The 20939-nt window shown below is 48.5% G+C and overlaps 1 protein-coding gene across 4 annotated transcripts; it reads left to right on the top strand.

Moving 5' to 3' along the window:
- Positions 1-440: 440 nt before the first annotated feature.
- On the top strand, positions 441-20055 carry golgb1 (golgin B1). 4 transcript variants are annotated; one of them, XM_049005331.1, is made up of 24 exons: positions 463-540; positions 1437-1524; positions 1784-1954; positions 2112-2231; positions 2328-2489; positions 2581-2703; positions 2790-2903; positions 3390-4211; positions 4308-4554; positions 4662-4744; positions 9517-9577; positions 9697-9737; positions 9887-14658; positions 14748-15171; positions 15402-15635; positions 15846-16646; positions 16896-17095; positions 17245-17404; positions 17533-17667; positions 17859-17993; positions 18219-18313; positions 18420-18491; positions 18646-18736; positions 18871-20055. In XM_049005331.1, the coding sequence occupies exons 2-24, from the start codon at positions 1444-1446 to the stop codon at positions 19006-19008; spliced, it is 9282 nt and encodes a 3093-aa protein (XP_048861288.1). In that variant the 5' UTR covers positions 463-540; positions 1437-1443; the 3' UTR covers positions 19009-20055. The 4 variants fall into 4 exon arrangements, with proteins under 4 accessions (XP_048861286.1, XP_048861287.1, XP_048861288.1 ...); XM_049005332.1 differs by having other exon boundaries at positions 3390-4180; positions 4277-4554; XM_049005329.1 differs by having other exon boundaries at positions 441-540; positions 3390-4554.
- The last annotated feature ends 884 nt before the right edge of the window (positions 20056-20939 follow it).

Here is a 20939-nt window from a genome sequence, read left to right on the forward strand (position 1 = left end):
TGCCTCCACTATATTTATAGCCAATTTTCGTAATTTTGAATTCCATTTTTGGATTGGCTATTGAACATATTCCCACTCTCATTCAGACTTTGCTTCATCTGTTAAAGAGCTCTCTTTGGCAATTCTGCCTGACACGCCAGGATAGATGACAAAAACTTAAATACAATACAGATAGAAGGCTTTATTACAGGCACCAGTCATATTTTAGAAAAGTGCCAATTCTGAAACGCCGTCTTCTCAATTTCTGGAGCAGTAAGTTTTAAAAGTAGTTCAGAAGAATGTGTCATAATAAGATGCTTATTAATCGCCGGTCCCTTCGACACTTGCGCGTTTTGGATTAACACGCTGCACGCCCGGGTCACTTCGTCACCGCCGCAGTGGTGCAGTTCTGCGACGCTCCCCGAGCACCCGCGCGGCCCAATCGCGGCGCGCGACTGTGGCTTCCGGTGTGTTTGGTGACGTGGCTACGTGTTGAAATCGGAGCAGGAAAACAGGAATTAAAGAGCGAAAAAGACGCGCCGCGCAGGACTGGACACACAGGTCAGCTTATCGCTCCTCCACTTTATTTTTCGTTGTTTATACAGCAGCCTGTGACCTGCCTTTCATCTGTTAAAAAAAGCCATAAACATTGTTGTTGCTGTTTTTGGTTTCGCTTAGCGGCGCAGCCTCTGTTTTGGCTCATTTGTAGCAGCCAGTGTAACTTAGGCGCTTTTACGGAGGCTTTGCCAGTAAATTTGGGGCATCGTTTTGTCCTGCAGTTCTCTGCGGTGACATCTTAGCGAAGACCCGTAGTTTAACTCAGTGCTGCGCTTTTACACTTTGAGTATTACATAACTGGAAGGCTGGCATTATTTCGCTGTGAGATTGTGCCATTTTGGTATAATGACGCACCTCGCCGATGTGTGCCAGTATTGTCCGGTTCCGTGTCGTGCCGTCCTGCGGCCGGGCCACCAGGCTCTGTGGATTTCCTTACTCCTTAAATTTTACATGACAGCTGGCCTTGGGAGCAGCCCTCTCTCTTTCTGTACAGTTCAGAGCATGTTTACAAAACCTGGGGTCGGGATCCAATGGCAAACGGTGCGTTACCCATGTCCAGAATACGTAGATGCGAAAATGGCGTAACTTGTTCCTTTCTCGACAGTTTTTTTCTATATTTATTTTGTAGTGGTAGTTTACCGTCGAGTACGGTTATTGTGGGTTTAAACTTTTTATATTCCGGTCTGTTTGTTTGCAGTGGTTACTAAAAGTTGAAGAGCTATTGTTGGATTTGCTGATGAAAGAGAGTATTAGTTTCATGCTGGTGTATTGCATTTGTAGTCTGCTCTCACATATTTTGCTGAATTTCATGTCTTAAACAATTGTCTTATGCTGCACCGTTGTACATCGGTGTATGTTTTGTAATGAATTCTGCGCTTGGGGTGCTATTTCACCAGCAGGGCCGCGATGTTGAGTCGACTGGCCCAGGGTGTGAACTCGGTACTGCAGGAGCTGTCAGGAGAGGAGAGCCCAGAGGCAGGAGTTGAGGTGAGACAGTGCTCTAACAGGATATGTGACAGCTTTGTGTCCTACAGGGTCTAGTCAATTTCTGTAAACAAAATCCAAACAAAGAAATATTAGACACTTGACATTGTCTTCTTGCTCATTAAGCTCCTTGCATGAAGAGTTTAAATGACTGATCTGTGGGATGGTTCATCGGTTTATGTGTGATCAGCCCTCAGAAAGTGCTCCTCTGACATGCGTAGGCGGTATCCTCTCCAATACCTCTCCTCTGCTCACTGGTCAGGATGGCGGGACCCTGCAGACACCCGCTGAAGGTGAGGGGACCTCTGTGGTCCCCGGGGATGGAGAGGACGCCGTGGAGCGTCTGGCCCAGATGGAGCAGCTGGTGGTTCAGCTGAAGGAGCTGATCCGAGAAAAGGACGGTCAGCTGATCACCGCGGAGAGGCAGCTGAAGGTTTGGATCCATAGATGATGTATGAGAATGGAAGGGTGACCACTATCATGCTAGGGTTATGTGTAGTTGTGGAATATCTCATGGCTTTGTGGAAATCTGCTGTTGCATGCATTGGCTGCGTGTTTTAGGTAGCATGTGGTTTGTGTGTGTGATGTAGGAGGAGAAGGAGGCTGGCGAGATGCGTTTGGCCAAACTGAAGTTACAGGCCAAAGCCAAGGTGGCTGCTCTCACCAAGCAGGTTTTACAACGAAAGGGGCAAGATGAAGGCAGCAGCCAGGTGAGCACTTTGAAATTCACCTTCGTCACACCAGCCCAAGTCTTTATATGTTGTATGTTGTGTTTTTCCATTCATTTTTGGCTCCCTCCCCAATAGAGTCCCGATAACTCATTCACAACATCACCGACTGTGGAGGAGGAGCTCCAGCAGCTTAGGCTCCGCCTCCAAGAGGAGGAGTCTGTGTCCAGGGCTCTGCGGGAGCAGCTGGAGGCATCAGAGCAGGGAGCACGTGAGGCTCAGGAGAAGTACACGGAGCAGGTAATGTCCTCTGCTGTTGTGGTTGGGGAGTGTGGAAGCATGCGACAGGGATGGCGTCCTCAACTCCGTGTCGTGTCCCTCCCCACCAAAGCTGGGGGCGATGCAGGCGGTGGTATGCGAGAAGGATGTACGGTTCCGGGAGCAGGTCCAGAAGCATGAAGAAGAGCTACTGAAGGTATCTGCCCAAGTGCAGAGCGATGGTGCACTGCAGCAGGTACAGCCTCCTGCTCACATAGACGTGCTCTTGCTTACACTTGAAGGCTGGCTCACCATGGTACCCTATGCGCTGCCTTCCCCCAGGCTCTGCGCGTAGCCCAGAGGCACACAGAGGAATTAGAGGAGGCACTGCGCTCCCGATTGCAGGTGCTGGACATGCTGCAGCAGGAGCTGAACAGTGCAGACCAGCAGAAACAGGTGAGCCAATGCCATAGCGCAGGTACTAGAGCAGGAGCACCAAGACTTGGATCGGGGACAGAGGGTGTGTTTTGTGTTGTGGAGATAAGGGGTTTTTCCTCAATATGTGTACTTGACCGTTTTTCTGTTCTTGTATACCTGTTTTACGCCCTCTTCCATTGCAACAGATCAGTTCCAGTGCTCAAGAACATTAGCAAAAAAAAAAAATGTCATTCTTGCCACATCCCAAATATCAATGAGACCTATCTCATGATTTATTGCACCCCAAATTCTTTCTTGGGAGGCAAGTTGGCAAGACTGGTCTTACCAAGACCACAAGTACAGTCTTTTTCTTGCTATTGAGAAACGCCCATGGACGGACATGGTGGTAGATTCAGCATCTCTGCTTGACCTTGAAACTTACAGGTGAAAATGGCATCATGGGCATAGAGGCTGAGCTGTTGGTATGACTTTGCTCTTTCTTTTTGTTGCTTCGCCTCCCCGCAGATCCTCACCACACAGTTCAGGCAGATGGAGCTGGAGTTGGCTGAAACCAGGAGGCGGCAGAACGAGGAGAGGCAGCAGTGGGCCCAGGAAGCTGGTCAGACCCAGGCAGAGCTGGCGTCCCTGACGCAGAGCCTGGAGGCTGCCTACCGGGAGAGGGAAGAGGGGGCCAGCAAAGAGAACAAGGCCGTGGCTGAAAAGGAAGCAGAGCTGGGTGCTCTGAAGGAAAGGCTAGAGGCAGTGAGGAGAGAGAAGGATGAGATGGTGGCCGAGGCAGAGCTGAGGGGAGCAGAGTTGGCTGAACTGATGTCGAGACTGGAAGCAGCGGAGGCCAAGAGGGGGGGCGTAGAGGAGAGAATGGAGACCGAGGAGGAGCACAGCGTAGCACAGCTGACTGAACTAAGGGCAAGGCTGGAGGCAATGGAGGCTGAGAGGGTGGAGGTGGAGAAGAGAAAGACGGCTGAGGCGGAGCAGAGAGCAACAGAGCTGGCTGATCTGAAGGCGAGGATGTTGGCTGCGGAGGCTGAAAGGGTGGAGGTGGAGAAGAAAATGGAGGCTGAGGCAGAATGGAAGGGGGCAGAGCTAACTGATCTGAGGTCGAAGCTAGCAGCATCAGAGGCCAAGAGGAGGGAGGTAGAGGAGAGAGTGGAGGTTGGGGCAAAGCACAGGGAAGCAGAGCTGATTGATTTGAGGTCGAGGCTGGAGGCATCTGAGGCTGAGAGGGAGGGGGTAGTGAAGAGAATGGAGGCAGAGGCCGAGCTGAGAAGAGCAGAGCTGGCTGAACTGAGGGCAAAGCTGGAGGCATCTGAGACTGAGATGGAGGGGGTAGTGAAGAGAATGGAGGCAGAGGCCGAGCTGAGAAGAGCAGAGCTGGCTGATCTGAGGCCGAGGCTGGAGGCATCTGAGGCTGAGAGGGAGGAGGGGATGCAGCAAAAGGATGTGGCCCTAGTTGTGATGGAAGGGGAGCCTGCTGTCCTCAGGGACACAGAAAGGGAAGCACAGCAGACACTGCTACTGACAGAGCTGTGGAAGGGACTGTGTGCTCTGGCCGAAGGAGAAGCAGCAGACGGATTGGGGGAGGAGCCCCCTTTACCCAGGGACTCCGCCCATTGTGGAGTAGTCCTGCATGCCCTGGAGGCTCGGCTGCTGAGGACGGACGCCCTGCAGGGTAAGCAGTTGCATGTGGGCCCATGCAGCATGGACAAGAACCTCGTCCATTTGCTGATGGTGCAATGCCAGCTGGGTGACGCCTTTTCTAAATGAATGACTTTCCAGGAGAGCCAGCTGTGGCCGTGTCACAGGGGGCGGAGTCAGAAACCCTCATACAGCATCCCGAGCAGCCAATCGACATGCTGCAGGTAAGGGTGTCCCTAGAAGGAGCCGTGCAAGTGGTTAGGGCGTGATTCCATTCCGTCTTGGCTAAATAATATGGAAGTGATAAGAGATATTGTTCCTTGTGCGCAGCCTTAACAAACTTTGCAGTCTATGTCAGTTTATACTTTATCAGAATCTTTTGTTGGAATCATGAAAAAAAAATGGCGACTTAAACATTCATCTGATGTCTGTTTAGTGAAAATGGTTGAGGGATTAAATCAGAGCTACAAATAATTTTATATGTGTTCTGCACAAAATTCAAATACTGTTTTTTCACTAACATTTTATTCTTTTGTTGGATTTTTCGTATTTAAGTGGCCAGATTTAACTAGCAGGCTACTGCAATGCTTTCATTTTCAAAATAAAAGGGTTTTCGTGGATTTCAGTGAGGTTCACAATGTAAATGAAATGGTCCGTCTTCCACGTTCCGCTTGTTGCCAAAATCGTCGAGAGCGTAGCCCCTGTTTTCTTGCTTGATGGATTAATAATACTTCTTGCATGGCCACATTGTGTTTCGGGTTTAGTGCAGTGGGCATGTCCACGCTGATCAGGGGAGAATATGCTTAACTTGGAAGCGACAAACTTTTTAAGCACTTTTTTGACTAAATAGTCGATTGGAAAATCGTGCCTATTGTAAATGGCTGCATTGCCATTTATTTGCAATGTATTTGCACGGGAAATGCACGATAATCAATGGTGTGTACCCTTGTTGCAGTGCGAGCCAGTGCAGATTTCCCTCCGTCACCAGGATTAATGGTGATGTGAGCTGAAACTAAATTTATTGCGCACACATTTCACTCTGAGAGACGGCATGCCGTGTGAACGCTGCCACTGGGTATCCTTTGGGGGGGTTTCCGATTATGGTGTAAAAATGATACTTTTAAAACAATGCTGGTGTGAACCGGTACTTTTAAAATACATTTTAAAAAGCACAATATGAAGACCGACAACATTAAAGAAAATTCATTAAAATATTATTTCTAAGACAAATTTGAACAAATTGAGCAATATATTAACTTAAAACCTTAAATACAGAAATAAAGCAAACTATTTGTTAGAGAAGGTGTGTATTGTATTTAGCATTACGTTTTGGCTTGGGTACGCAGTGCGTCGTCGTCTCTGTAACCAGCCCCTCTCGCTTGTTAGCTGGGTTTGTGACCAGCCAGCTGAGCGTAAAGTCAGTCATATGAGACTCAACTGGTTGGTTGAAACTAAATCCTGGTCTGGATTTTTCCTTTCTGGACCTGAAATGTCCACCTCTGATGGCGCAATTTCCCTGCTCCACAAGCCCATCTGCCTAGCTTATCATGGAACTCCAAAGAAGACAATGATGTGGATCTACCAGCACTGATTTTCAAGCCTGCCCGACCAACTGGAGTGCAGCAAAGTTCAACGGCTCGCCCCAAACCACTGGATTTGTTCAAGATGTTTTTCAGCACAGATGCTGCAAAGACACCATCCAAGAACACCAACCAACGTGCCGCTAGGGACGTGGCAAACGGGAAGAAATACAAATGGACTGATGTTTGTGTTGCGTTTCCGTTTACATGGCCAAGGTGAAGTTAGACCACATAAAGAACTACTGGTGACAACACCATTTTTTGCAGATGCTTCCACCAAAGGTTATGAGCAGGGACAGGTAATGACAATTTCATGGAACGTTCATGGAATGCCCCAGCACGATGGGTTCTTCCAGGTGACACCTCTCTTGACCATGATTCAGGATGCCTGCAGAGCCTTCTGTCATCCATACAGGAACCTCGCTGTAGATGAAAGAATGGTACCAACCAAGGCAAACACTGGCATGACACAGGGCATTAAGGGAAAAGGTGACCAAATGGGGATTCAAGCTGTTTGTTCTTACTGACTCTAGGGACGGGTACACTGTAGATTTTTCTGCGTACACGGGAAAGAATGACTAATAGTCAGGGCAAGGACTTTCATATGACGCTGTAATGTCACCACCTGGGGTGTGAATATCATGGGTACATGGACAATTTTTATACCAGCCCAAAGCTTTTCACGTACTTGCTATCATAAAATGTGGGTGCTTGTGGGACATACACAAACGGGATGGGCTGTCCACACTCCATGTGGAATGCTTTGAACAAGAAGTCTCCAAGAGGGCTATTCTGGTGGATTCAGTTTTTGTGAAGTGGATGGACACACCACCATCCACAGCGCTTACAAAGGGAGCAAAATACAGAGAAGAGCGAAGTCTAAAGATGACGTGGACCACAAATGCTTTTCCTTCTCCATCTCCAGTTATTGAGTGTAATGCTCATATGGGTGGTGTTGACCTCTCACATCAACTCACCCAGTACGATTCAGCACAACATCAGGCTATGAAAAGGTACAGAGAGGTGTTTTTACGTTTCATGGACATTGCTGCCACTAATGCTTACATCTTGCACAGAGCTGTCAGCATTTGTACAGCAGAAGCTGATGAACCACAAGAACTTTGTGAAGGAGCTTATCGTGCACAATGGAATGTTCAGAACAGAGTCATTCTGGTCACGAAGCAGTACCAGTGAATCGGGTAAACCTGGATGTCAGCAAAGCAGCATCGTACAGTCGCAGGGATTGCATGCTGGGCAGGGCGGAGGGCAAGAGGCAGAACACTCCCTGGAAATGTAAAGTGTGTGACACTCCACTCTGCCTGCAGCTGACAAGGAACTGGTACAAGTGAACAGGATGTTGGTGTAAATCACATTCACCATGTATATAACGTGTTTGATGTCTATAGTGAATTTCATGAACTATGTTAATAACTATTGTAAAGCATTTGAACCTAACATTTGTACAGTTTCTGTTTTTTGCAATAAATGTTTCTAAAAATGAACAATTACTATTTCTCTTTTTTTGTGTTGCTTGGAGGTAGGGGGTGGTGTGAATCTCTGATTGGCTCCTTGGGGGGTGGTTGTTGTGTCTCACCTAGACCAGGTGTGAATAGGAGAGCCCCTATGTACTTGGTGAAGAAAGCCTCCTGTTGAAAAACAGGTATTGACACAAGTTTTCCAATTATAATTATCCAGCTTTTGACTTTGGTAAGATTTCTGGGATGTAAGCAATGTACCGTCTTAATATATTTTTTGTGAAAGTTCATTTTTGGTACATTAAATTGAAAAATACTTGAGATACTCATTTAAAATTGAGAATCTGCACCAGTCACTTTGTCATGTGCACTTGCTGTATTAAAGTTACAGAATAATATTTGTATCTCATAATTTATCTCATGATGACTTGGTATCTCCAAAGTGTTACTTGGTATCTCTGAAGGACTTTTCATTTTATGTGGTGGGAGCGGGCTTCCATAATTTTCAATGTCTGCATCTGTTCCAAACTGCATTTTTTAAATGTGTGTATTTTGACTTCAGATCACAAACTGAGCAGATTACAATCTGACATAATCCAACATCAATTTAATTAAAGAAGTTTAATTCTGGAACAAATATATAAAGATATTTACCATGGTATAAGTTTATGAAATTGAAACAAATGTGTGATCGTATCCTGCTCCGCCAACTTAAATTAATTTCAATATAGTGCCTTTTGCAACAGAGTCGCCCCAAGGCATTTTTTACATGGATGCCTTGTAATGCATTGCAACATCATTGAGATGCTATTGATAATACAAGAATGGGAAAATGGAAGACAAAAGAAATGAAAGAAAGAAAGCTGGATGAGTCAGTTCTCCATGCTGGCCTATGTAGGGTGGTAGACTGATGGCTGCACCCACGATGTTAGTTTGTAAGTCACGTCCACGATGTCACCCGTCCATGGGACTGTACCAGGACTCCAGCTCGGATGATGCCCACCTTGGGTACCATCCGGACATGCGGGAAGGACGGTAGAGAGCGTGGGTGGTCAGAACATTCACTGATACATTAATGGACAAGCATAGTAGATGATAATGGCACACAGCAGCACCAGTAGCCATAGTTACAGTGTGTAATGTGTTAAGTTGCAGGTGAGGTACTCCTAGTCCACAGTGGGTTAACCGGAAGTAGGCAGAGTCTAGCTTTTCGTGCACCTAAAGAGAACTGGTTTGTCAAGCTTGGACTGATGTCATGGTTCTTTAGAGAAAACATTGTCTCTAAAGATAGAAGTAGGAGAAGTGAATGAGGATTTCAGTTGGTGTGAGTGGAGATGGGTTTCAGAAAAGCAGGGAGGTTTCAACATCAGCGCAGGTTCCAAAGGCACCTTGGATGAGGGACAGGAGGGCTGGGACAGGAGGGCTGGGACAGGGTATCAGGGTCTGGGATATGCTTTGGTGTAACAAGAATCTGATGCAGCACAGACCCCGAAGCTCTTCTTAGCCATTTCCTATGTGGGTCTTCAGAGCAGCTTGCAGGTCGAGCATCATTGGACATTTACAGACTTATCCTATGGGGGTGAGGTTACTGTGGGTCTCCTTTTTTCTTAGGTTGCTAAGGGATAGCCCCAAACTCTTTACACATAGGTTGAAGTGAACCTTGCTGTTTACCTATCCAGCATTTTAGCCCTTGTAGCTTTTGTGGACATCTGCAGGTCCCTCTGTCTGCTGATCGATATCAGGCCAGCTAGGTTCTGCTGCCACATAGGCTGGTTCTCTTACGACCTTAAAAACCAGAGCTATATCCTTGGCAATGTGTCCCCGGTGATCTGTTCAGGTTTGAGCCAAACAGGGCAATATAAATATGTGCTACTTTGATCAGGGTATGTTCCTATGTTCTGTTTTAGCAAGTGACGTCACATTAATTTTGCCGCCTTTCAGGATGTGGGTCAGTTATCTCAAGCACCTGTCAGCCGGCCTCAACTTGAAGGTGGAGTCACAGGTCTGTTATTTCAAGAACTTTGCATTTAAATGGTGAAGGTATTTGTGAATGTGGCTCTGTGAAGGAGTGTTGCAACCTAAGAATGACGTGAATTTTCTGAATCTATTTTTTTTTCTTAGAACTGGAAGAAGCTGTTGAGGCCTCGGACTTGCCAGAGATGGTGTGTTTCACTTTGAAAAATCGTAAATGTTTAATTGGTTCTTTTAAATGTGACCCTGAGAGGCAAAGGAACTGGACACAACTACAGAAGCAAAGTAAGTCTGTCATCTGGAAAAATCATCCCATTCTCTCTCGCTTTCTCTTTTTAAGGGTTCTGATGGAGAGGGAGGCTCGGCCTTATCACGCTCTGTTTGTACAGAGGGCAGCCCAGAGCTCATTAGCCTACAGCCTGAATCTCCAGAGGAGAGGGAAATGAAAGGGGCTTCCTCAGACGAGATGGTAACCAGCACGGACTCCGAAGTGGCTCAGAGCAGCTGGACACTCCTGGAAGCTGGGAACCAGGAAGGTGTCCTGGAGTGGAATTCCTCATTGCAGGATTTTGATCAGCTTGCCCATCAGCCCTGGGAACAGACCAGTGAAGGGCCTGTTGTCTCAACTGCCTCTTCGGTCCATCTGCAGTCGTCCTCGGTTGTTATCCATGAGACTGTTCATGTCACCGTCACCCAGGACGACCAGACTGCTGGGCAAGCCTTTGCCCAGGCGTTAGCAGAGGAGTTGCAGAATAAATACAGTGAGCTGTTGGCTGAGCTCCAGCGACTCAGAGAAGATGCTTCAGACTCGCAGGTGAGGTTCCACAGGCTACAAGAGGAAGAGCAATTACTGAGGGTGGCCAAGGAGGCTGCAGAAGATCGAGTACAGGAATATGAGGGAGCCCTGCAGGCAGCTAGGGCCGAGTTGCAGGAGGTTGCCCAGCAGAAGAGCCAGAGTGTGGAAAACAGCATGCTTCAGGAACAGTTATGTAGCCTTCAGACTGCAGCCTGTTGCAAAGACGAGAAGATCGAAGTCTTGCAGGCTGAGATGGATAAGGTCCAGCACTACATTGCTGAGCAAGAGACTAAAATCACAACACTCAATGCCCAACTGGATGAAAAGAACCAGGATGCTTTTGAGCTGGAGCAGAAGCTGAGGGACTCTGAAACTAAACTTCAAGATCTAGAGGATCTGCAACTATGCCTTTCCCAGAAGGAGCAGGAGATGATGGCACTCAACAATGCAATGAGTGCAAAACTCCTTCAGGCAGGAGAAGAGAAGTTCTTGGTAAGCAGCGAGGTTGCGAAATTGAATGAACAAGTGCTTGGGCTCAAGAGGGCCATGGAAGAGCAGGATAATAGAAGCATTGTTTCAGAAGATGAACTCAGAAGTCTGCAGAAGGAAAAGCACGAGCTGAGCTCTCAAGTGGCTGCAATGAAAAAGGAGGGAGAACAGGTGAAGAGAAAACTCCAAGCAGCTCTTGTACAACGCAAGGAACTAATAAAGAAGGTTGAGGCATTTGAAAAGGAAGCAGAAAGAGTAAAAGAGCGAGGTGAGGCAAGTGAAGAGAAAAGCTTTTTGGATGTTTCGGGCCCTGATGCAAAAGAAGAGGAAGAGCGGGTAAAAAATCAAGAGCTGTTGAGGTTGGAAACTGCATTAGAGGAAGCCAATCAAAAGTTGAAAGCCAAAGAAGAATCCTTCAAACTGCTTGAACAGAAGATTGCTGAGAAGGATAAGACTTTGACTGAGGTGCTTGCAGAAACTCAGAGACAAATTGAGGAAGCTGATCATATGAAATCTCAGCTCTGTAATGATAAACAGCTGAACAGGGAGAAAGCTGAGCAAGAAATGGCTTTGCTCCAATCCCAGCTATCATCCCTAGAGTCTGAACATGACACGCTGCAGAAGAAGCTCCAGGAGTCCCTTGAGTCACGGAAGGAAACCATCCGCAAAGCAAAGGAGAAGGACCGCCATCACAGAGAGCAGCTCAAGCAGCATAAGGAGGAGTACAATGGCCTGCTGGGTCGCTTTGAGGAGCAAGGCATGGAACGGGATAGACTTCTGAATCAACTCAAAGAGCTAGAAGAGATGAAGACACAGAACATGCAGGTTAATTTGGGAGAAGAACCAGAGTCTCAAAAGAAGGCCACAGAAAAACCAGTTAAACAAAGTGGGGGTGACTGGGGTCAGGAAGACTGGGTTGACTTTGCAGCTCCAGAGTCTGAGACCGACCCAGAGAAGTCCAGTCACAGTACACAGCCACCTTTGTCAGGAGCTCCTGATGCTGGAAATGATGGACTAAAGGCTCTCAGAGAAGAGGTTCAGGCTGAGCAAGCAGCTCGTCTGGAGCTGGAAAGGCAATTGCAATACAGTCAAAAATGCCTGGCTCTGAGGGAGTCTGAGCTGCTGGACCTGAGCAAGGAATTGGAGCTTCTAAGAGAAAAGGAGTGGCAGATAAATACGCTGTCTTTAGAAATCACTGACCTGAGGGAAAAATGCAGACAGGCCGAGGCTCAGGCTGAGATGTTGAAGGCAGAGGTGGAAGCGGCAACGACTTTAGAAAGACATGGGGGAAGGGATGGGTTAGATTCTCCCATCACTCAGCTGCAGGCTGAGGTGGAGGAGTTCAGGCAGTTCCTCAGCTGTAAGAACAATGAGATTGTAGAGCTGAGTCAGCAGCTAAGTGAACAGAACTCCCTTCTCCAGGTGATGCAAGAGACTGTGTCAGAGAAGGACCAGTTGATAGTTTCCCTTCAAGAGAGCCTGAAGACTGAGAAAGAAAAGAGTCAGAAGCTAGAAGCTGAGGAGGAAGGCAGGAAGGAAGAGGAGAAGATTGATGAGTCGAGGCTCCAGCAGCTCCAGCGTAAGCTACAAGCTGCATTAATTTCCCGCAAGGATGCACTGAAAGAAAACAAGATACAGAAGGATGAAATCTCTCTGTTGGTAAAGGACAAGGCAGAGATGCAAACAAGGCTAGAGGCTGGGGAGGCCGAGCTGGTGAAGCTGAGAATGGAAAGGGAGAAGCTTATTGCAGAGGTTGACAAAACCCTTCTAGAGAACCAAGGCTTAGGCGCATCCTGTGAGAGTCTCAAGCTAGCTATGGAGGGAGTGCTGACAGAGAAGGAGGAGTACAAGAAGGAGGTTACCCTTGCAAAGGAGCAGGTGGCTCTAGTGGGCCGTGAGTGGGAAGAAAAAGTGCAAGGAATGAAAGAAGAGTATGAAACACTTTTGAAGTCCTACGAAAATGTTAGTGATGAGGCAGAGCGTGTGCAACGGGTGCTGGAAGCTGCCCGTCAGGAGAGACAGGACTTGGTAGCAAAGATGAGGACTCATGAAGTGGCCAGGAAAGAGGCGGAGAGACTGGCAGAGGACGCCCAGAAGGAGGTTGAGACCATCAAAGACAAAATGAGGAAGTTTGCTAAAGCTAAGCAGCAGAAAATTATGGATCTAGAAGAGGAAAATGAGAAGCTGAGAGAGAAGGAGGAGAGGAAAGGAGATGGTGCGGAAGTGGAGCATATGAAGCAGAAAGAGGAGTTTGACAGAGCAAAGGAGGAGCTTGAGACACTGAGAGCTGATTTGGATGCCACTAGGTCAGAGAGAGACTTACTGAAACAGGAATCTGCAGAGCTAAGAAAGAAGTTGGCCCAGGAAATGGAGAAAGCTGCTATTCATAGTGCTGTTGGAGGTTCAGACTCTGAAACTTTTGTAGAAGAAACTGTGGCAGTCCAGCAATCCAGCATTTTGTCAACTCAAGCTAAACAGAAACTAAAAGGTCAAACACAGAAACATGAAACAGTAACATTAGTCCTTGATTCTGCACTGGAAATATCTGATATGGAAGCTTCTGAAACTACCGAAGGTAGTATGCAGAAGAGATTCAGGGAGATGGATGAAGCCCTTGAAGCAGAGAAGGATTTGAGGCGTGTGCGAGAGGATGAGCTGAAGGAACAGCTTGCTTCTATTCACCAGCAGTTGCAAGAGAGGAACATGAATGAGGAGAGCTTGAAGGATGAGATGGCTAAATGGGAAGTAAAGTACCAGGAAGTACAAACCCGTCTGGAGGCTGAAAAGGATGATCTTGAAGAACAGCTTATGAACCAGATGGCACAGCTGAATGGCAGCATTGCCGGTTACCAACAGGAAGCTGCTGATGGTCGTGAGCGTCTGGTGGAGCTACAGCGGTCGCTTGAAAAGCTCGAGAGTGAGCGGGCAGAATTTGAGGCCCAGGCAAAAAGCGAGAGGGACCGTGCAGCTCGGTTGGAGGAAGATATGAGGCAAGCACAGAGGCAGAGGGCTGAAGCTGAGGCAGAGGTGGGAAGGCAGAGGGAACTTGAGCAGAAGTTGAAGTCTGCGCAAAGGGGCAAGGAAGGTAGTCAAAGTCGTGCGCGCCAGTTGGAGGAGCTGCTGAGGGAAAAACAGCTAGAGGTGCGACAGATGCAGAAAGACTGCATCAAATACCAGGAGAAGATTAGTGAGCAGGAGAAAGAGGTCAAAGCCTTGCAGATAGCCAGGGATGAGGTAAAACGCGAATTATCTGCTTCCTGTTTCGAGGCCACAAAGGCTGCAGAGGAGCTAAAGAAACTGGAGGCTGAGCTGTCATCTTACAGAATACGTCTAGATGATGCATTGAGTGAGGTCGGGAGAGCACAAGCAGAAAAACGGGCCGTCGAGGAACGATCTGTACGACGAGAAGCTGAGAGCAGAGCTGAGGCAGAGAGGACGCTGGATGCCGTGAGGCTGCGGCTGGGGGCAGAGCTCAAGCAGACCGAGACAATAGTGGAGGACCTCCAGAAAGAGAAAGGTCGTGAGGAGAGGGCAGCTGTAGAGGCACGGCAGTTGGCGGAGACCAGAGAACGGCAGGCCCAGGACATGCAGTCGCGGCTGGACGAGTCGCTGGCACGGCTGGCTGCCTTTTCGCGCTCCATGTCGTCTCTGCAGGATGATAGAGACCGCGTGCTGGATGAGGCGCGGCAGTGGGAAAGTCGCTTCCACAGCGCCCTCCAGGGAAAAGAAGCAGAGTTGCGTGAAGCAGAAACACGAGCTCGGGATCTTGCAGAGCAGCTACAAAAGGAGACGGCCCTTCGAGAAGAACTTCTGCTCACGCTGGAGAGGTAGGCTTGTTGTGATGTCGACACAGTTTTGTTGTATCATATAATTTTTTAAATAAAACATTTTATCTGGTGTGGCTTTTTTTTTCTAGAATGCAAAAATCTGAGGCAGATTGGCGGCACAGATGTGAAGAGCAGGAGAGAGTTCACAAAGAGAGCCAGGCTACTCTGGAAAATCAGCGAGAAGCTCTGCAGGAGGCCCTGAACCAGGTGGAAGAATCTCTGGCACAGAAGAGTAGCTCACTGATATCCCGGGAGGCTGAGGCAGAGGGGATTCGTCACAGAGCCCAGGCCCTAGAGGGGGCTGTAGGAGAGCTGCAGCACGAGATCGAGGAGGCTCGGGCAAAGCTAAGGGAGCGAGAGGCTGAGGAGAGGCGACTGGCCTTGAGCCTAGAGCAGCTGGAGACTGACCTGCGTTCCTCTAAGATGCTGACGGAGGCCCTGCAGGCCGAGCTCGAGGGGAAGGAGAAGAGGGAGATGGAGTTGCTGGGCGAGAAAGAGCTGGCTGTGGCGCAGGTGTGCCATTGGTTACTTTTCCTGTTTTCAGTTTCTTAATTTGCCTCTTAAATCGCATGATTTGTGCTGTAGCAACTGATACCGTATCTGCATGTGTTTGCATGTATGACAAGTATCTGGATATATCAGATGTTGATGGCCTAATTGCAGAATTAATATGGAACATGCCAGCTTTTGTCTTGATATAGTTGCTTAATGTTATTCCATCCTCCCCTCCCAATTCCCCCCAGGCAGCCGACGAGGCCAGACGGGAGGCAGAGGGACGAGCCCAGGAGGCAGAGAAGGAGCTGGAACGCTGGAGGGAGGAAGCGAGGAGCCTGGAGGAGCGGGCGCGGATGGCCGACGAAGAGAGCAGCCGCAGCAAGGCCCGACTGGAGACCTTCACCAAGGCCATGGGCTCGCTGCAGGATGATCGAGACCGGGTTCTCAGCCAGTATAAACAGCTGGAGGAGCGCCACTTACAGGTAAGGACAGTTGCTGTCATCCTCAGGTTTTGTACCTACAAAGTCTTTTCGACTAGCATGTCTAGATTAACGTTATCCCCAATCAACTCGAAATGCATATGAAGTTGAAATTTAATCAGGACAACTTCTCAGATGACAAACGAAGTTGACATCCCAGTTAAACACTGTCCGGTATAACAGACATGACGATCACTGTCTTGACCCACTCAGGGGATTGTGGAGAAAGACTCCCTGATCCAGGAGGCAGCAGCGGAAAACAACAGCTTGAAGGAGGAACTGCGGGGATTGCTGGTGCAGACGGACGACCTCAATGCCGAGAAGGCCAAGCTGTCTGCACAGCTGCGCCGCTACCGTGACGACCTGACCAGCGTGCTCAGCATGAAGGACAGCCAGCAGAAGCAACTGCTGGCTGCACAGATGGAGCGTATTGCTGCGCTGGAGAGGGAGTGTGCCGGGATGCAGGGCAAGATTCAGGAGGCGGGGAGTAGGGTGGAGAGGGAAACCCTGAGTCAGGTGGCTGGAGGGGACAGGAAGGAGGAGGGCGGCGTGGTGGAAAAGCTGAGGGAGCAGATGGAGGCCTCACAGAAGCAGGTAGCTGCCTTGGAGGAGGCTCTGCGCGCCGAGCGCGAGGGGAACAAGGACCGGAGCAAGGAGCTGAGCGAGCTGCTCTGGGAGGGCGGCGTGCTCCGTACGCAGGCGGAGACGGCCGAGGAGAGGGTGGCTGAGCTGGCGCGGGACCTGGTAGAGATGGAACAGAAGCTGTTGGAGGAGAGAGAGCTGTCCTCACGGCTTCGGGCCGAGAATCAGTCCTTCGGACAGGCCATGGCGTCCCTCCAGGACTCGCGGGACCAGGCCCTGAACGAGGCACAGGAGCTGCGTCTACGACTGGAAGAGACAGGCAGGATGGCTGCGCAGCCCCTGTCGTCGTCGTCGCCACCTGCTGCTGCCTCTGGGGAAGTGTGGGCACTGAAGAACGCATTATCAGCCTTGCAAAACGACAGGGAAAGACTGGTAAGAGGTGTTTGCACTGTGGGCAGTTGGAGTTTATTTAGCAGACCGTACGTGTGCAGAATTCTAGCCTACCACGTCCTCTTCCTCAGTGGGATAGCGAGCTTTGAGCTAACAACGCTGCAGATCACATCAGCATGAATGTCTTCCCTATACTAAAACAACTTATGTCGAACAACTTGTATTAAAACAATGCCTGGTTTAATGCTTTTTTTCTTTTTGCTTCTTATACACACCTTCCTGGTCGTGCAGCTTGAACAGCTGAATCTGCAGCGGTCAGAAGTATCCCGGCTGAGACAGGAGGCAACGGAGAAGACCAGAGTTATGGGGGAGCTGGTGGAGGAGAAGAGGACTCTTCAGCGGGAGGACGGGATGGAGAGAGAGAAGAGCGAGGAAGGACAGAGGATGCTGAGAGAGATACAGGAGAAGGACGAGCAGCTGGAGGTTCTCAGGTCCGTCACTGGTCTTCATTTAGCATTATGCTTACTCGACGTTTTCTGCGTCCTCTGTTATGTTTGTGTGGAAGTAGCACTGAGCTCAAATTTGTACTGTATAGCATGATAGCACGATAGTTTTCATTTGAGCTCTCTGGCGCCCTCAGGCTGGAGCGTGAAGAATGGCAGGCCCATGCCAAAGTCCTGAAACAGCAGACCCTGGCAACTCTCATGGACCGGGATGAGCAAGTCCAGCAGCTCAGTGCAATGTTGGAAGAGGCGAGGGCCGTATGCCCCAAGGTCTCAGAGGAACAGTACCAGAGAGAGGTAATCAGCTGTCACTCTCATCTGTTATCTAATTAAATAAAATTGGCATATTTTTAGGACTTTAAAATATTGCCGTTTGTGAGCTGCATCCATGGTATTCTGTTTGTTTTTTCCTTTTTCGTGTTCAGGCATCTCCCAGGACAGACCTGTCGTCCGAAGGCCAGGTCCTGCATGCCGACAGCGGGCAGCTAAACAGCCAGCTGAATGACATGCTGCGGGAACTCCATTCAAAGGAAGTGAAGATCACAGAACTCGGCAACAAGGTGAATGCTGGTGTTTCCGGTATCCGTATTCTTTCTGCACTCTTCTTCCCTCTTCAGTTCTTGGTATTGAGAACACAAATATGGTCAAGTGCACATATTGAGAAACACTCTGACTCTCTGACTTTGCTGCTATCGTGCCTTGAAGTTTACATGCCGTTTCTTACCCCCGGCCTGTACCCTTTTGCCCCCAGCTCTCACAGGTATACGAGGAGAAGCAGCAGCTGACTGCCCAGCTACGAGGCAGCACTCAAAGGTTGGGGGACTCGCAGAGTCGCTGCAGCGCCCTCCAGAGGCAGCTCCAGGAACTGCAGGAGGATAAGAGGAAGGTTGGACTTTCGGAGTGTCATTACCTGCTTTGCTCAGTGTTGCTCCCATCATAAACATTTGTAGCTGTCTATACACACCCACTCTGCCTGCTATTAATGGTAGTTTCCAGAAGGTTGTAGTACTTTGTGGGATGAATGATTGATTTGCATGAAGACAGTCATGTTTTGTGTGGGATTTTTGCCTCCTTCCTTCAGGCCGGTGGTTTGTTCCTCTTTGCTCTTTAGGGCATGCAGGAAATGGACAGTGCACCTGGCGCCCCACAGGAGCGAAGCCAGCCTTCCGGGGGGTACAGGGCAGAGCTCAAGGAACTGCAGAGAAGGTCTGAAAAATCCCCAATTTCTCTCAGCTGTCTGTGTGGTCGACTCAAGTTCAGGCTCAATTGCCAGATCATCACAGGATTGTTCAGATGCATCGTTTTCTCTCAGGCTGGATGAAGAGCAGGAGCAGAGACTGGCCGTGGAGGAGCAGCTGTCCGCCATGCAAGATCGCCTCAAACGGTATGAGTCTCAACACTGTACCTACCTTTGGTGGTAGAGGAAACACTGCAACACTGGCCGAGACTGTCGTATTTCCAACTGTGAGCTCATTTACTGACTGTGCACTTACAGCTGTCCCCCCCCCCCCCCCCCAAACACTTCTGGCTCTGTTCAGGCAAACGTCAAGTGAATGGCGGCCTGGGCACGATGGGAATTTCTCAGAAACTGCAGTTCTTATTGAGCCACCAGAGGGCGCTGTTACGCGGGTGAGGGTCATTCTCTCTAAATGGATCGCAGAAGGCGGATTAACCAAAATCACTTTCATATCTATACATTTTAGCAAAGCAGTTGTGGTGATGTTCACTTTAAGCGTTAAACTGTACTTGCTTTCCTTTCTCAGACGCGGAGCAACAGCCCGGGCCTCTCGCGGATCCTGAGGGTGGCATTCTGCTCGCGCCAGCGCACGCCGCTGCTGGCTACGCTCTACCTGCTAACTGTGCACGCACTGCTGCTTCTGTGCCTCGGCGGCTACCTGTGACGGCGTGGGGGGGCGCGGGGGGCAGGCCGAGCTCAGAGGAGGTGGATGACTTCCAGCTTCTCGGACGTGACGCGTGGGTCCCTAGGAAGAGGTGGCCTTGGACTCTGCCTCTCCCCAATGGGGGGTGGGACAAAGGCAGGGATGTGTGTTGTCCCAGTCAATAGCCAAAGGAGAGTCTTTGTATACACCAAAATATCTGCTGCCACCGGTGTAGGACAGTGGGAACGAGAAGCATCGACACTCTACCTCAGAACCAGTCTGCCTGCTCTGGAAATGACACACTGGTGCAGGAGGAGGCCACTTCAGCCAAGCAGGAGCTGATCTGATGTCTGACAGGCTTCACAGTCATGGGGCAATGAAGTGGAAGGGGTTTCTGGTGCCTTGATGGTTGCTGACTGGTGGTGTGGATCATTCTTGGCTTAATCAGCCAAAAGCATCTAAATGTACTAATTCACATTTCTCCCCTATTCCTTACACCCTTCAGACCAGCCAGTTTTACTTTAAATTTAGCTCTATCTGTAAAAGGACTTGAACTTTTGTCTTCCATGTGTATGTCGTGAGGATTTGTTGTGCTTGTTCGTCTAGCTTAATTTCCCACAGCCGCAAAAGTCCCAAAGTCTGTGGAGTAATAAGGCTTATGCCGACGGGTCTTTACCGCAGATTGCGCCATCTGTCGGCTGCTGCTTTGAATTCGCAAAATTTTAAACAGTGATGGTTACTGGTGACCCCTTGTGGTGATGCCCACGTACTGACATTCCGTGTATTGTCATTTCTGGTTTCCTCATATACTACGTTTCTCACGAAATTAATCAGCATAAACTTCTTAATTAAGACTTGGTTGTGGGAAAACCGCTGATACGGTTGACCTGTGTATGGTCAGTCTTTTTAATATTAGAAGATAAGTGCTAATTCTTTGATTTGTATTCAGTCACTACTGTACCTTGTGGTCAGGATAGTAATAGTAAAATCCTGTTTGATCACAGTAAAATCTGCACGTTTTCCCTTTAACCGTCCTTCCTTCATTTTAAATAAAATCTATTCATGGAACTTTTCTTAATTGATTTTTTTGTATCTGTCGTTACATTTGCACCTTTTTAAAACCTAAAAACGATTGAAATACAACTCCGGAGTTGGGGCCGAAATGTCGTTTCGCTGTTTAGGAAGGATGTTCATTGCGCTTAACGCGTAGCGATGAGTCTGTGGGAAGAGCAAATGCCTATGAAAGTCTGCATGAACTTTTATAAGCTCGGCTTTAGCTCAGAAACACCGTGCGTGGTCCAAGAAAAAATTGACATGGTAAGTTACTATATTTATTGATTTTTATAGCTTAAATTTTTAAATAACGTATTAGAATGGGTCGGGGAAAGTTTTACCGTTCATAAGTAAATATATCCTACATATATTTGAATTGATGTACAATATTAAATGTACTCAATAAATAGACATGTACATAGTTTTACATTTTTCACGCTACATTGTTTTAAGGGGCGCCTGTTGCATATGACCCTCATATATTTATGATTAACAGTGTAGTGGAACATTTGGGGGGCGGGGGCACAGCTTAATACTTTAAATACAAAGATCTGTGTATTTGGAGGATGAATGAATCGTAGTTAAATACTGGGGGTGCAGTTTAATTAGCCTAATTAGATAAAAAAAAAGAAATGGAAAAGAAAAAAGAAACTATAGTTAAAATCCTAGATCTACCTTTGACAGAATTATAATTAACCCCTAACTGTAATGTGTGAACATGCATGTCTGCTTACCTGTCAGTATGTCACTGACAGCGAGCGACGCCAGTGCTGCTGCTGGCGATCTGAGTGTGCAAACTGGCCTCTTTCCCCCAGATGTGGAAGTGGAAGGTGAGCGATGATATGAAGGGGGAGGCGGCAGGTGGGAGAGACAGGCTGACTTTGAGGTGAGCCGCTTTA

Source organism: Brienomyrus brachyistius, unplaced genomic scaffold, assembly GCF_023856365.1.
Source record: "Brienomyrus brachyistius isolate T26 unplaced genomic scaffold, BBRACH_0.4 scaffold253, whole genome shotgun sequence".
NCBI classification, from domain to species: domain Eukaryota; kingdom Metazoa; phylum Chordata; class Actinopteri; order Osteoglossiformes; family Mormyridae; genus Brienomyrus; species Brienomyrus brachyistius.